At 40.3% G+C, this 15610-nt stretch overlaps 2 protein-coding genes across 3 annotated transcripts in view; one reads left to right on the top strand and one right to left on the bottom strand.

The window, feature by feature from the left end:
• Window positions 1-320: 320 nt before the first annotated feature.
• Window positions 321-3376, top strand: LOC135628387 (probable GTP-binding protein OBGM, mitochondrial). Its single transcript, XM_065135010.1, has 5 exons — window positions 321-696; window positions 1010-1118; window positions 1455-1537; window positions 1743-1805; window positions 1889-3376. Exons 1-5 carry the CDS (start codon window positions 403-405, stop codon window positions 3107-3109), a joined length of 1770 nt encoding a protein of 589 aa, XP_064991082.1. The 5' UTR covers window positions 321-402; the 3' UTR covers window positions 3110-3376.
• Window positions 3377-4355: 979 nt separating this feature from the next.
• LOC135629381 (serine/threonine protein phosphatase 2A 57 kDa regulatory subunit B' alpha isoform-like) overlaps window positions 4356-15610 on the bottom strand; it is a 17291-nt gene continuing 6036 nt past the window's right edge. Inside the window, exon 2 of one of the 2 annotated variants that reach the window (XM_065136653.1) lies at window positions 4356-4897. In XM_065136653.1, coding sequence (XP_064992725.1) covers window positions 4568-4897 — 330 coding nt within the window. In that variant the 3' untranslated portion in view covers window positions 4356-4567. Of the gene's footprint in view, window positions 4909-15610 lie in introns of both variants that reach the window. The other variant, XM_065136654.1, reaches the window with a different exon arrangement.

Genomic DNA, 15610 nt, shown 5'->3' with positions numbered 1-15610 from the left:
CTCTTTGATTGGGAGGAAGAGGGAGTGGCGGAGGGCGACACGAGCAGAGGATGAGGAAGGCAGATCGACCGAGAGTGGGATGGGCAACGCTGAGGGTGCGGTTGGGGTTGACAGGGCAAGGGGCCCACAAGTGGGGCCAAAGGGCGTCGTAGGTGACCTGGAGGGCAGTGGTGACAAGGAGGAAGATGGAGAACGCCAACTAGAAGGAGCGGGGCGGGAGTGGCGAAGGCGGATGGGGCGACGTCGCACGCGGTGGGAGCGGGGGCGGAGGTGAAGGGCCACGCCGCTCACGATGGGTGACCGGTGGAAAATGGGTGTCCCCGATAAAAATCAATTAGATAAAATATCCATATAATCATTAGATTAAAACCCAACAGTAGAATTTTTTGTTTTTGGGTAAGGATGTATATATATATATATATATATATATATATATATATATATATATATATATTATTGCAAGAAAACCCCCGAAATTTGTTTCTGTCGGGAGAACTGCTTCTGAGTTGTTCGTCGAGATTAGAGCAAAGTCGGTTGTTGCGCTGCTGCGAGCGAGACATGTGGTGGCGCTGGCACCAAACCCTTGGGCCGGGCAGAGTACTGCTAAGATCGCCTTGTCGTAAACCGCCATGGCTTCCTTCTTCCTTCTCTTACTCTGATGTCCCCAAAAAGAAGGGAAAGTTGGCACCTTTGCAGGTATCCACTGCCACTCGCCAATTGTTCCATGAGATCTCTCCATTCGTTCTTGTATTTAATTGAAAGGTTTTTCGTGTTTCACTTTTTTTTGTTGTAATGTTCCTACTTTTTTATCATTTCCGCATGTACCCGCCCATTCGGTTTTCTATGGATCAAAATCACTCCTTTACCTCGTTTTTGGGCACAAGATCTTTTTGTTGTCTTTCTTTGGTTGAAAACTAGGTTCAAGCTAATTTTACTGCTCTAATTTGTATGGTGTTTCTTATTGGCTTATGGCACGGAAGCTTTTACCTCGTTTGTTCATCCTTTACAGGAACGGAGGATGGTTGATAGGTTTAGGTTATGGACCAAGGGAGGCGAAGGTGGAAATGGGTGTTGCAGCTATAGACGCAGCAGGACTGACCGTTATGGCAGACCTGATGGTGGAACTATAATATCTTTTGGTTTAGTTAGTTTGTCAGAATTACAACATTGTAATCAAAATATATAATTGTACTGATAACTCACGATTCTGAAATTTTCTCATTAGTTAGAAGGCAGATTATTGATATTCGAAACATGTAGCCTATCTGTTTGTGAAATTTCCCAAACAAAATGACCCCAGCTATACCATATTTGTTTGTGTTTAAGCAAATTGTGTGCTTGAAATTTCATATCTTTGCTATTTTCGAAGTAGTGAATCAGTTTTAATAATCTCAAGTTACTTAACAGTGTTGGCTAGTCTGCCAAAGAAGTAATTCTTCTTTCAATAAATACAGGTGGAAATGGTGGAAGAGGTGGTGATGTCATCCTTGAATGCTCTTCAGCTGTTTGGGACTTCAGCAATTTGCAGCATCACTTGGTATGATCGAAGCCTTTCTGTCTATTCTGTTACTTTGTTGGAGTACCATTATGCTTTTTGTACAATGCCTGATAGCTTTAACGGGATTCTTCATAATGTGTACACAAGTAAGCTCATTTAGTTTTATATAAGCATGGTTGTTGTTGAGGGGCTTAAACAGTCTACTACGTGATATTGTAAGCTATGACTAGACCTTGTTTTCCAGAATGCACAAAGAGGAGGGAATGGAACTTCAAAGAGTAAAGCAGGGAGCCGTGGGTCTGACAAGGTGAATTTCCAGTGTCTTTCTCAACTAACATCTTGTGTGATTTCTTTGTGGTATGTCAAGCACTTAGTTCTTATATCTGGCAGGTTGCTCAAGTACCAGTTGGCACTGTAATACACCTAGTTAGTGGTGAAACTTCTTATGCTGAAAACTCTTCTATCACATCCTTAGACCCTTGGGAAATACCAGGAGCTGTTGACACTGATACAGCTAATTCTGTTCAGCAAAAAAGTGTTAAGGTCAATGCATCTTGTTCAGCACTAATGAAAGATTTGCATACGTCACCTTTGTACTCCGAAGATGATGTTAATAAATCACAGCATGATGTCAAAATAAGTTTTGGTTCTCCTGCCTCCACTGAGGTAGAGTGGGACAAAGACACCGAAGATGATGAACCATGTTGCAAAACTACCTACGAGGAAATTAAAGATGATCAAACTGATGATGCAAATGAAATCAGAGTAGAGGAAGATGAGGAGGTGATGAAGGAGGAAGAAGAAGAGGAGGTGGTGCGATATTCAGTTGCAGAATTAACTCAACCTGGGCAAAGAATAATAGTTGCACGAGGAGGAGAGGGTGGCCTTGGTAATGCTACTTCAAAAAAGGATTCTCGCAAAAGTGTCAGTTACTGCAATGGTGCTTCAAGTCCAGAAACTTTGGATGGTGAATATCAAACTTCATTGGCTGCTGGAAGACCTGGCTCTGAAAGTGTTCTTATACTGGAACTGAAGAGTATCGCAGATGTTGGCCTTATTGGAATGCCTAATGCTGGTAAAAGCACATTGCTAGGGGCCCTATCAATGGCTAGGCCAACTGTGGGTCATTATGCTTTTACCACTCTAAGGCCCAACATAGGAAATCTAAATTACGAGGACTTCTTCTCTGTCAAGGTTGCTGACATCCCTGGTCTTATAAAAGGAGCACATGCAAATCGTGGGCTTGGCCATGCTTTCTTGAGGCACATAGAGCGCACAAGGGTTTTGGCATATGTCATTGATTTAGCAGCAGCATTGGATGGGAGGAAGGGTATTCAGCCATGGGAGCAACTGAGGGATTTGGCTTTGGAGCTTGAACATCACCGGGAAGGTTTGTCAAATCGACCGTCCTTAATAGTGGCCAACAAAATTGATGAAGAGGGTGCAGAACATGTGTTCCAAGAACTAGAGAGAAGGGTCCAAGGCGTCCCTATATTTCCTGTATGTGCTGTCTTGCAAGAGGGAGTACCTGAACTAAAAGCTGGAATCAGAAGGCTTATAGATGGCAGTGAGTTGCACAGACTTTGTGTCGATAACATATTGACTGACTAGCCTAAGAGTTATTTCATAGTGATGTATCCTCCAGCTACTTCATTCAGAGGTCACTGCACATCTTTTGTCAGGTGTCCCCAATAAGTAGAAGAAAGACTTTCCAAAATGCAGCTACGTGCTTGTTTATCTCAGTTTTCTTTGAATCTTGCAAGGATGCAGAGCTTGTTAAATGTATTCTGTGTCAATTGGATGGTGGTCAACTTTGTTGAAGATTGTGTCTATCAATATTGTTTCTTACTAAAAGTGGGTAAGAGTGTTTCTTGATTACATCATTATTATAATCCTTGTGACTCCATCAAGTGACATGACTCTGCTTTTGCATCTTTGGTGTTGTTTATGCCAATCCCGTCCTTTACTCCCTCCTCTATCCTTTCTCCCTTCTGCCTTCCTTTCCTAGTCATCAGTGTCGCCACCGCAACCTTCCCCTACTTAGTCTTGGTGTGGCTGCAGCCACCTCCCTCTTCTGCTACCTCCTCTCGCCACGACCAGGAAAAACTTGCTTGTACGATCCTTCGTAGCTCAATCATTCAGCCTCCAATCCTGTGGGACTTATACTTGACGCAGCAGGTCAACATCCGTTATTGGCTAAAAGGCTTACCCAATATGTGATATTTCTGTTGCCTCTATATTTAGAGACTATTATCATGACACAAAATATTGATCTGATAAAGGAGCATTCTGATCATTATATCAACCCTACATTATCGGTCAATTTCCTTAAATCAAACTCATCAAGTAGTATTTATGGTTCTTATTATGCCAATTGAAAGATATATGCATAACTTCCATCTTTTAGACTACAAACTTTATCTTGGAAGTTCTTTTTGATCAAGAAAAAGAAAGTTCCATTATAATTCATGACTTTATTGTTGATTCTCCTTATTGTTTTTCTCAAATGAGCCTTTCATTCGCCACCATAATTTTATGAGCCAACTATGGATATGTATCTTTGAGGAGACTCTGATGCTAAGGACACAATATAGGCAGTCAAAAACATAAGGACTTGATGTCTAGTAAGCGTGACCTTGATACAATACAATGTTCATGCAATGAATGGATACATGAAAGCTCGACGATTCTTACCAACTGTTGTTGAATGAACTGTGAATAATTAATTTATTCGCAATTCTCATTCATATCTTAAGAAATCATCCCATAAAAAAACCAACAAATATTTTGAGCTCAGCATCTCCACTGTTGTTTCTCAGCAATTATATGATTCCACAATGCATCAGCAGTAGGTAGATGTCAAAACAGACTGAAAGAAATACATATTAAGTTCGAAATCTTTGCACTGCAGGAAACCAATAAAAAGAAAAAGATCGTGAATGGAATAAAATACGGCATCTCTCTTTGAAATGCACAAAAGGAGACAAAAAAGAAAACCTTGAAACCTGACATGATCCGAGGCATATCCACAGATGATACATTTAACTTACAATACAACCACAAATTTGGCTAATTGGCTAGAACCATGTCTTCTCCTCCGGCCTTGGCTTCAACAACGGCTTCCAGCCTTCTCCATGCCAACTCTCTTTGCTCTTCCACTGATTTTGCCTTCGCTTCCTTTTCTTCGTATTGTCGCTGGCACTCCTCGAACAGCTCGCTGTCCATGTCAAGGAACATTTTCCGCACATTTGCTGTTAGGCCATGAATCGCTTGGTTCCAATGGGCCTGCATGTTCTTCTCCAGTGCTTCAAATATGATGGGAAATATTACACTGCGATTTTGAGCAATTAAGCTCACTATATGATCATTGTTCCAGAGGAATAACGCCCGTTCAGCAACCTGTAATCCGCCTTCATCATCAATTGACGTTATGATATGTATGAAAAATGGATATAGATCATGGTCATTTAAAGAAAAGTAGGCATCTCAAGTGCTGGAGATCTTCCAGATGGTGCAACAAAAAGAAAAAAAAAGAAAGAAAGCTGCAGTCAGAAGAACAGCAATAGAAACTCTAAACTGATGGAAAAAATGTATGAATAAAGCCGATTCAGCTACCTTTAAACCATGTTCATTTACAATGGATAATAAAACATGTAGAAAAACGAAATAAAGGACTGACAAAATATTTGTCAAATAAGGCCTCCCTCATTGCAAGAGATGAAAATGTTCAGACAATAGATAGGTAGTACAGAGAAAATAGAACTGCAATCAGAGAGCAAAAGCAATGCAGAAATAGATAAATGGAGCAGCAACAGAAAATCTCGACTCTGTATATAAGGTTACCATGTGCTATTAATACCAATAGGAACATAAAATCACAAATATTCAGGTAAATTTAACAAGAAACCAAGAGAAATCAGTTAAAATAGACAAAATGACCAAGTAGAAAAAACAAGTAATAATATTATATCCAACTTTCACTCCACTAATGCTATCTAAAAAGTAAAGTTACATTCTTAGAGCTATGTCCATCTCTATTCACAACAGTTGAATGTTAAAGTTATTGGGAGCATTTCAAAAGCGATATACTACAAGGAAAGCATTTCTTCTACTCCTTGAATCTAGTTAAAAGGAAACTCAGGTTTCAAACAGGGAAGTCCCACATCATTTTCAGGTAACATGAATGAAAAATACGAAGGATATAATATAATAACAAATAACTAATCCAAGTTAAGTTTGTAAGAAAAGGAATACCATCACTTCATCTGTGTAAAAGGAATGAAGGTCTCAAATTTCTATCAGGAGCTGATAAAGATAAGAGAATCTCTGCAGGTATAATAGCATAATGCTAACTAATCTGCCTATGACAGTCCACACAGCTTAAGACTGAAAGAAGACTGAAACATGTTATTTCTCATTATCCAAACCAAATTAACATATATCCGGTTTGTATATGGGTTTAAATCTTGTTAACTGCATGTCACAAAGCAGCCCAGATGTACAGCAGAAAGGGTTGATGGGCGCAGGTGGAGATACTAAATGGACTTTATATTCCAGAGTTTGATTCCTCGCAAAGCTATGATTCTGTTCATTCAGATCGATAAAAAAAATGTTAAGAAATTTGATCATATAGTCTAAACGTCACTCTCTCATTCACACCACATATCGATTGGTTTTTATCAATCCAAGCAAGCATTGTTTATGAACCATACTATCACGAACGATCATTATGCACCGACAACATCTTCGTCAATGGACTGTTTATCGCTTTTGTTTGCTCACACATATGTTTGGCAACGTGTTTTGTCTTGTTTTTGTATGTTTTTGCTTAAAAACTATGTGCAGGAATAGTTTGCAGCACTGGAGAGCGACCGCTCACCAGAATGGACAAAACTGCGACTAGACTAACCCTTTGCGAACGGATAAGCAAGGGGTGCCCCATGACTTAGGCAATCCTAGCTAAGTCCATGACGTTGGCGCAAAGGTACCTCACAACTCAGGCAATTCCAACTAAGTCCGTGACATTGTAGTATCAGAGCGTGCAAACAATTCGTCCAAACAACAAAAGTTTCGCAATCTCACCATGGTGAAGCATCGTGCCGAATCAAGTAAAATGGGGCAAGCCGGACAATTGCCCCAAGTAGCCACAAGTGGGCTACAAGTGCAAACTCGCTCTCAAGCTGTTGAAGCTGCTCAAGAGGAGCACAATAGCGAACAAGAAGAGCGAGAAGTTGACTTTTCTCCGCGAGCGGAGAAAGCACAATCCGGAGCGCCAACTGGGAAAAGAAGCCATAAGGAGAGGCTTACAGCTACAGAAACCTGCCTTGACGTTCTTGAAGTGAGTTTAGAGGAACTCTATCAAGGCCAATTAAGACTTCTTAGGGTAGAGAACTCATAAGAGGCGGAATCTCGGATCGACAAGGTTGATTCCCTAGTTGATTGATTGATGGAAGACACCAAAGACTCCGTGCAACACCTACACGAAGTTGTGAAAGAATTCATGTCAAGGATTATATTGCTCACAAGGGCTCTTAATGCGGGGAGGAAGCAACACCCGCGTTGCTCCGCAACAAAACTTGAGAGCACCCGAGCCGCATTGCTATGGGGGTGCCAGGGATGTGAAGGAGCTCGAGAGTTTCCTATTCAATATGGAACAATACTTTCAATCTACAAGGCCTGATTCTAAAGAAACCAAAGTTTCGATAACAATCATCTGAATGAGAATGTAAAACTTTGGTGGTAAACACGTTGAGAAGAGATCCAACAAGGTTAGTATCGAGTGGACACATGAGAGGACTTGAAGCGGGAGTTGAGAACTCAGTTCCTACCCGAGAACATGAAGTTTGTTACAAGGAAGCTGAGACAACTCTGCCAAAGTACTTCCACTCGAGACTACATAAAGCAATTTTCTACACTGATACTGGACATACAAGACATGTCCGAGAAGGACAAGCTGTTCAGCTCCCTTGATGGCTTGAAGTCGTAAGCACAACAAGAATTACATCGAAGGAATGTCACCGATGTGATCGGGACAATCGTAGCCACGGAAAGGCTCACCAACTTTGTTTTTTCAAAGGACTCGAGTAAGAAGAAACAATCTTCGGGAAATCGCTCATCCAAATATTCCCAAGGAAAGGAGTCCGGAAGTGAACAAAAGAAAAGAAGTTCCCATAAAGGGCCAAGCTCAAAAGGCAAGACCCCAAAACCTAGCGGATGCTTCTTGTGCGGAGGACCGCACATTGTGAGGGAGTGCCTATAAAAGCAAGCACTCAATGCATTTACAGCATCATTCCACCCCCCACGATCGGACAAGGGCAAGATCATCGCCCTTAGTTCGAGTAGTTCGAAATCCAGCAACCACGATGAGGAGTCGTAAGGACCCCGGGTGGGAGCAATGCATTTGTTGAAAGCATTACGAGATCAAGTGGGGGAGAATATAAAGACAAAGCAACAGAAAGTAGGGAGCAACGAGCTGATGCACGTGGACATCAAGCTAAATGGCCAAACAACCCATGCGATGATGGACACGGGCGCTACCCATAATTTCATTGCCGACCAAGAAGCAAGGCGACTTGGGCTGAACCTAGAGAAGAGCCCAAGTTAAACGAAGGCTGTGAACTCGGAGGCTAAGCAAATCTCCGGCCTAGCAAAGAGAATCCCCATCAAGATCGGGACATGAAGTGAAAGCACAAACATAATGGTAGTGCCATTAGATAACTTCCAAATGATTCTCAAAATGGAGTTCATGCATGCAACAAAGTAGGTGCCAATATCGTTCCTAAACTCCCTATGCATGATGAGAGTCGACGACCCTTGCGTGGTTCTAATTTCTCGACGAGGAACCAAGGATCCACAATAAATATCTGCATTACAACTGAAGAAGGGGGTACGAAAAGGTGAATTAACTTTCATGGCCGCAATAAAGCTAGAGACACTTGGCGTAGAGGCTACTCATGAACCTACTATGGCTATGGACGTTTTGAAGGAGTTCACTGATATTATACCACCCAAGTTGCCAAAACTTAGCTACCGCGCAGAGGCGTGGACCATCACATCAAGTTGGAGCCGGGAGTGAAGCCTCTAGTAAAACCACCATACCGCATGCCCCTCCAGAGTTGGTAAAGCTTAGGAAGCAGTTATATAAACTGCTAAGCGATGATCTCATCCGTAGTTCTAGAGCATCATTCGGAGCTCTAGTCCTCTTCTAAAAGAAACAAGATGGGAGCATCCGATTATGTGTTGACTATTAAGTCATAAACAAGGTGACAGTAAAGAAGAAGTATCCCATCCTGCTCATCACGAACTTATTCGACCAGCTAGGCAAAGCAGAATATTTCTCTAAACTCGACCTTCGGTTAGGTTACTAGCAGGTACACATTGTTGAAGGCGATGAAGTGAAGACTACCTGTGTGACCAGGTATATAGCGTTCGAGTTCTTGGTGATGCCTTTCGGCTTAATGAACGCTCCGACCATATTCTGCACTCTCATGAACTAATTATTCAAGAAGTATCCGGACAAGTTTGTGGTCGTCTACTTGTACGATATCATCGTTTACAACCAAACACTCGAGGAGCATGTCGAGCACCTTCAAACAATTTTCAAGGTTCTCAAGGGGAACACTTTGTTTGTGAAAGGAGAGAAGTGCTACTATGCTCAAACGGAGATTTTATTCTTAGGGTATCGAATCAACGAAGGTTCCTTCCTTGGTTTCGTCAACTATTTTCGGTGCTTTATAGTTGGGTACTCGAAGTGTATAGCTCCACCGATGGAATTGCTGAAGGAGCAACCTTGGCGATAGTCAAACAAATGCGAAGCGGCATTCCAAGACCTTAAGGCTACTGTGTTGAAAGAATCGATACTCAAATTGCCAGACTATGAGAAACCTTTCGAAGTCCATATGGATGATTCAAACTTCGCTATTGGGAGAGTACTAATGAAGGAGGGTCACCCGATGGCCTACGAGAGCTGTAAGCTCAACGAGACCAAGCGACGATATCCAGTGCACGAGAAGGAGATGACAGCGATGGTCCACTGTCTACGAGTTTAGTGACACTACCTTCTTGGAATGCGATTTGTGCTAAGGACGGACAACATCACATTGAGTTACTTCCAAACTCAAAAGAAACTCTCCCAAAAGCAAGCACGGGGGCAGGACTTCTTGGCTGAGTTTGATATATAGCAATGGAATACAAGCCCAGAAGAGCAAAAGTCGTGGTCGATGCATTGAGCAAGAAAGTAGAGCTAGTAAATGCCATGCAATTGGAAGGCGGAGGCCAAGCAAGTCAGTTGCACTCCAACTTCCTTTTCAGGATCAGGGATGGACTGTACAATTATCCCCAAGCAATAACCTTGATGCAACTAATCAAAACGAGCAAGGCACGATGATTTTAGGTCCAGGAAGGACTCGTCTACACCAAAGGGAATAGAGCGTCTGTTTCTCAAGCGAACAATTTGAGGCGTGAACTCTTGAGAGAGTATCACTATTCCCTTTGGGCTAGACATCCGGGTATTCACCGAATGTTGGCTCTTGTGGAGAGGACCTTCTATTGGCCGAATATGAGAACTGATGTAAAGGAATAAGTTCGAACGTGCCTTGCCAACGAGATAAGGTAAAACAATAGAAGCCGGTGAGACTTTTAGAGTCGTTGCCTGTACCAGAAAGGTAATGAGAGAGCATTTCCTTAGACATCATATCAAGCTTGTCGATAGTAGGGGGACTCGAATCGATACTCGTGGCGATCGATCGATTTTCAAAGTATGCAATATTCATTGTTGCACCCCTACGCTGCTCAGTAGATGAGGCGGCCAAATTAATGATAAAGAATGTGGTGAGGTATTGGGGAGTCTCACATAATATCATCAATGATCGAGACACAGTTCTTGGGACATTTCTAGACCGAGCTGTTCGAATTGTTGATATCTAAGTTATACTTCTCCACAAGCCTCCAACCTTAGACGGATGGCCAAACTGAGAGAATAAATTCGCTCTTGGAACAATATGTTTGACACTACGTGAGTGCTAACCAACGGGATTAAGTGAAGCTGTTAGACATAGCCCAATTCTCCTACAACTTACAACGGAGCTCTGCATTTAACAAGAGTCCCTTCGAAATCATTACGAGATAGCAGCGTCGACTCCTCACACCTTGGATTGGTTATACCGGGAGTAGTCCGTCAGCCTATCATTTTGCAAAGGAATGACACCGGAACATAGATATTATGCGGGCTTACTTGGAGAAGGTGGCCAAAAAGATAAAGAAATGGGCAGATTTGAGAATGTGACCACAAGAGTTTAAAATCGACAACTTGGTGTTGGTGAAGCTCCAACCAGCATCACTCCAGTTCTTTAGACATAAAGTGCACAAGAGATTAGTGCGCAAGTACGAAGGACCCTTCCCAATTATCAATAGAGTAGGCAATGACTCCTACAAGTTGCAACTGCCAGTATGGCTCAAAATTTACAATGCCTTCCATGCAAGCAACTTGAAATCCTATCATTCAAACCGGCAAGATGCTTCCCGAAGTATTCTAATTCGGCTACCCCCCACAAAAGCCTCCTACGGAAAGCGAGTTGAAATCATTTTAGTGAATCACAAGACAAAGCTACCCAACGAAGTAGAGCAGACTGAGTACTTAGTGAAGTGGTGAAAGCTTCCCCGAATAGAAGCTAAATAGGAGCCTGAAAACACCCTGCGATATGAAGAAGCAATCATCAAAGCCTACCAGCCAGTGTCGACGACGGCGTCGATAATTTAAGTGGGGGAGAATGTCACAAATAGTCATCATGCACCCACAACATCTTCGTCAACAGACTGTTTGTCGATTTTGTTTACTTGTACATATGTTTATCAGTGTGTTTTGCCTTGTTTTTGTGTGTTTTTGCTTGAAACTATTAGCAGGAACAGTTTGCAATGCTGCGGAACGACTGCTCACCAGAATGGGCAAAACTGCCCTAAAATAGCCTAATTTTTGTGTGTCATGGCCTGTTTTCTGCAGACTACAGTACGATGCGAAATGTCAGCCATCTCAGCACCGTGGAACCCCCGGGTGGCACAAGGATAGATGGGGTTTTGGGGTAGTGTTGGTCATTGATTGGATTCATATATTCGCACATTAAGCCTACGAGAACTTGCCATCGTACTCGACACTCGGTGAGCAGTCGTTTGCGGACTTGCAACTGTTCGTTTTCCTTCTAAAATCCTTGTTTTCTCCTTCCTCTCTTTTCTCTCTTGCACACCGAGTGTTTGTTAAATTGCTTGTAAAGTTGTCCTCTTCGCGAGACATCGAGACTTCTCTGCCGCTGGTTTTTTAACTAATCAATTTGCTCTTTTACAGGTCCTTTGAGACGTGAGCTAGATTGCAACTCGGCTAACCCTTTACGAACATATAACGCAAGGGTGCCTCATGACTTAAGCAATCCTAGCTAAGTCCGTAACAATGGCACAATAGTATCTCACGACTTAGGCAATTCTAGTTAAGTCCATGACATTGCTGCAATGTTGCCTCACGACTTAGGTAATTCTAGCTCGGTCCGTGACAATACGGTATCACTTGGTATACTTCTCTATTACTTTTCTTTCCCATGATATCAGATGGTATAGGTTAGAATACCCACTTGGTACCTCAAAACACTAATTGTCTGACAGATTATCAAGACAGATATTAAATTAATATCTAAAATCTTGATTCATGCAGACATAAGTTGGCACAGCAGACCATTTCATAGAGTGATGTCAATACATCATCAAAAGTTCAACAAAGAATTTTCCATGTTTTCAGTTCTAAAAAATGTCAGTAACAAACAGAAAGCTTGATTCTTCTTGTAAATTCATTAAATTTGATAGATGATTAAAAATCTCTAGCAAACATCTCAGTCTTATTAAAAAAAATATTTACTAACTTTTGTTTAAACTGTAGGTTTACTTGCCAAAACATAAAAGTTCTTGCAAGATAGGATTCTTGTATTTAAGATGTGCTGATTATGGAATCATAACCTATAAAAAATTTCAAATATGCTCAGTGTACAAGTGCCAACTCTAAAGGGCAGGAGCGATTGAAAAAACATAACACAACATGTTGAATCCAAATTCTAGTCTACAAAATCACACATGATGCCAGAGTCACAATCTTATGTTGTTGCAACAGTATACAGATCTTTGTGTATAGGTTCTTTGCATCCACAATTACAAACAAACTACAAAAGATGGTACTTTCCAGCTCTAGAAAGAAATATTGTAGTGGATAGCTCAGTATGAATTACACAATACAAAAAAGCAGAAAAATCCTAACCATGAAATCATGGAATGTAGAAGAAGCTGGTGTAAAAAGAAGGAATTGTAGATGCTGTTGAAGATTTGCATCAAGGATAACTAACCATATGATCCTTAAACCTTCACAACGCCAAACTTGTTACAATTCTTTCTACCATACCATGTAGTTCATATTAAAAAGTTGAAATGAATATTATTTAATGACTAAAAATACAAAACTAAAAACAAAAGCAGAAACATACAATTAAGTTTGTAAAATTAGTTATTAACAAAGGTCACATTTCAAAACTTGCCAAATGAGTGACCATGGATTGTGATTTCGCCCTTACCAGTACGTAGTGACCGGTCTTTACTTGTTCAGGTGAAGACCAAGAGTCAGACCATCTCATTTCAGGATGGTCCAAGTTGGAAACAAGGTTTACCACACAGTAACCCCTTCAAACCCCTGCACAGTAACCCCAGGTCGGATGGTCCAGGTTGTCACCTCAGCCAAAGAGATTGATAACTTTAAACCTCTTTCCTCTCCCTTCAGTCTCCCCTTACACATCTTTCTCTTATGCACTCTCATTTCCAACTAATTCTCTCTCAACTCTCTTCCAAAATTAATTTAACTTATTGAGTGGAGGCTTATTTGCTCAAGAAGAAGATTCAAGTGCAAGATTCGATCTAATTTCTCTACAAATTAAGGTAAATCTGAATCTAATCTCTAAGCTAATTTCATGCAATTAGGTTAGGATTTATGCTTTATCTTCCAGCCTTGGCCTAGATCACTTCCATTTAGACCTCATTTAGGGCTTGAACTACAAATGTCAGGTCTTCATTCTTTTAGATCTAAACTAGATTTATTCAGATGTAGGCTAGATGTAATCAGATCTCGCTTGATCCTTGTAGATCTAATATAGATTTAAGCTAATCTAGGCTAGAACCATTCCTATCCAGCAAACATCCGCATGGATCTATGCTATATCTTCACTTAAAATAGCTTAGATCCATATGAATCTAGGCTAGATCTTCACAGATCTATAAACTAGATCAGCATGAATCTGGGCTAGATCTTTGCAGATCAAGGCTAGATCTGAATGATTCCATGGTAGACCATCAAGGATCTAAGCTAGATACGAGAGCTGAGATTTTTACAGGTCTAGCATTAATTTTGCAACAAATACAAATCTTATGATTTATGGATCTAATCATCCATATGTCTAAAACTTTTTCTTAATAAATATGACACCAAATCAGCAAAGTATCGATCTATTATCAATATTAATTTTATTTGTCAATGAAAAAGGTATGCAAGAACCGTAAAATAGGATTTCTTTTAGTTTTTTGCAAAAATTTTGGCCCTTATATATACCATGATAGATACCGACATACCATCTGTTAGTACACTTCAGGGTGGGTCTGGGTTATATAAAACAATAGTTAATGTGTCTTCCATTTCACCATATTCTTGTACAGTCATATAACTTCCTAAATTAGAAGTGGCACCATGTTCAATTGCATTTTATGCCGAAATAACTCAAAGCAACCTATCTAAGGATCATAAACCAATTCAAGTTTATCAATAGAATAGAACAACTAAAAAGGAATATGCAACAAGGAAAAAGCAAACTGCAACAACTTTCCATGACCTATTAAATGAAATACATCAGAGATGATAAAGGGCTGGATGATATGTCTCTCTTATAATATTGGATGATCCACCGGCATGTTGAAATATGACCAACTTATTCGAAAATTTAATCATTAGCATTTCTTTTTACTCAGATTTGCAAATATATATTATTTTCACTAAGCTTGAATTTCTCTAAGTAACATGATCACTGCAAGTTCTTTCCACAGACAATCTCTTAAATCATACTAATTTCCCCTTTTTCAGCCTAATCTCCCATTTGACACATGGCTTCAAAGATCATTTTTTAACATTCCAATTTAATTTCTCAAATGATAACATGTATTTGGCCAGCAAGTCATTATGCACATAGAGTTTTAGCTTAAAGGTTAGGGGGAAAATAACATTTCAACTTGTATCTTAGACAGCTAATTGATATGTTCAATGTTCCATGGAAGAGAGAAACTAGATCCGATCCAGTCACTACCAAGAACTATTAACTCTAATCATCCTTGTGCAAGCTTCAAAAGTCAACCAGCCAAACACAACAGATTACTGACATATTCCAGTGAATGTGAAGATATTGATGACAATATGATGGCATATAATGATACTGTAATCGGACATCACGGTACCAATTAAGAAGTTTGGGATTGAGTGTGGACACCCAACGACCTCATAATGGGAGGAAGCAAAAAGCTTCTATGGAGTCCTATAAGCGAACACAATGGTAAGATTGCTTCCTGCGACCTAGGGGACCAATGTTCGAACATGAAAACAATTAGCTCTATATACAAATATAAGACTGCATATATTCCCCAGATCCTGCAGATCCCACATTGGCACGATCATGGGCACTGGGTGGCATTGGTACCGAGGGTCAATGATGCAAGAGCAATTTAGTTGGTTTATTTATAAAACAAAGTTGTTTAGCTTAAGGATATTTTGTATATGTAATGCATTGTAATATCTCAACATCTACTCGTTTCAACAAGAAGAAAAAAGAAGCAAATATAGAAAAAATAAAAATTATACATAAATCTTTGATTGAAGATCTTAAATACATCTTTACAATGATGAAAGTCTATTAATCAAGAATATCAACAGGAAAGAAAGAATCAAGTCAAAAATATTAGCTTCTTCAAAGGAACGAGGATATTGTATATTTGATTTGATGTGATTGTAATTTTTCTTATTTCTGTATTTTCCTTTTTATTCTTGTGCTTGAG

The sequence above is a fragment of the Musa acuminata genome, chromosome BXJ3-1, assembly GCF_036884655.1.
Source record: "Musa acuminata AAA Group cultivar baxijiao chromosome BXJ3-1, Cavendish_Baxijiao_AAA, whole genome shotgun sequence".
NCBI lineage: Eukaryota > Viridiplantae > Streptophyta > Magnoliopsida > Zingiberales > Musaceae > Musa > Musa acuminata.
Note: the sequence above shows the minus strand (reverse complement) of the source record. Positions and strands in the feature narration are given on the sequence as shown.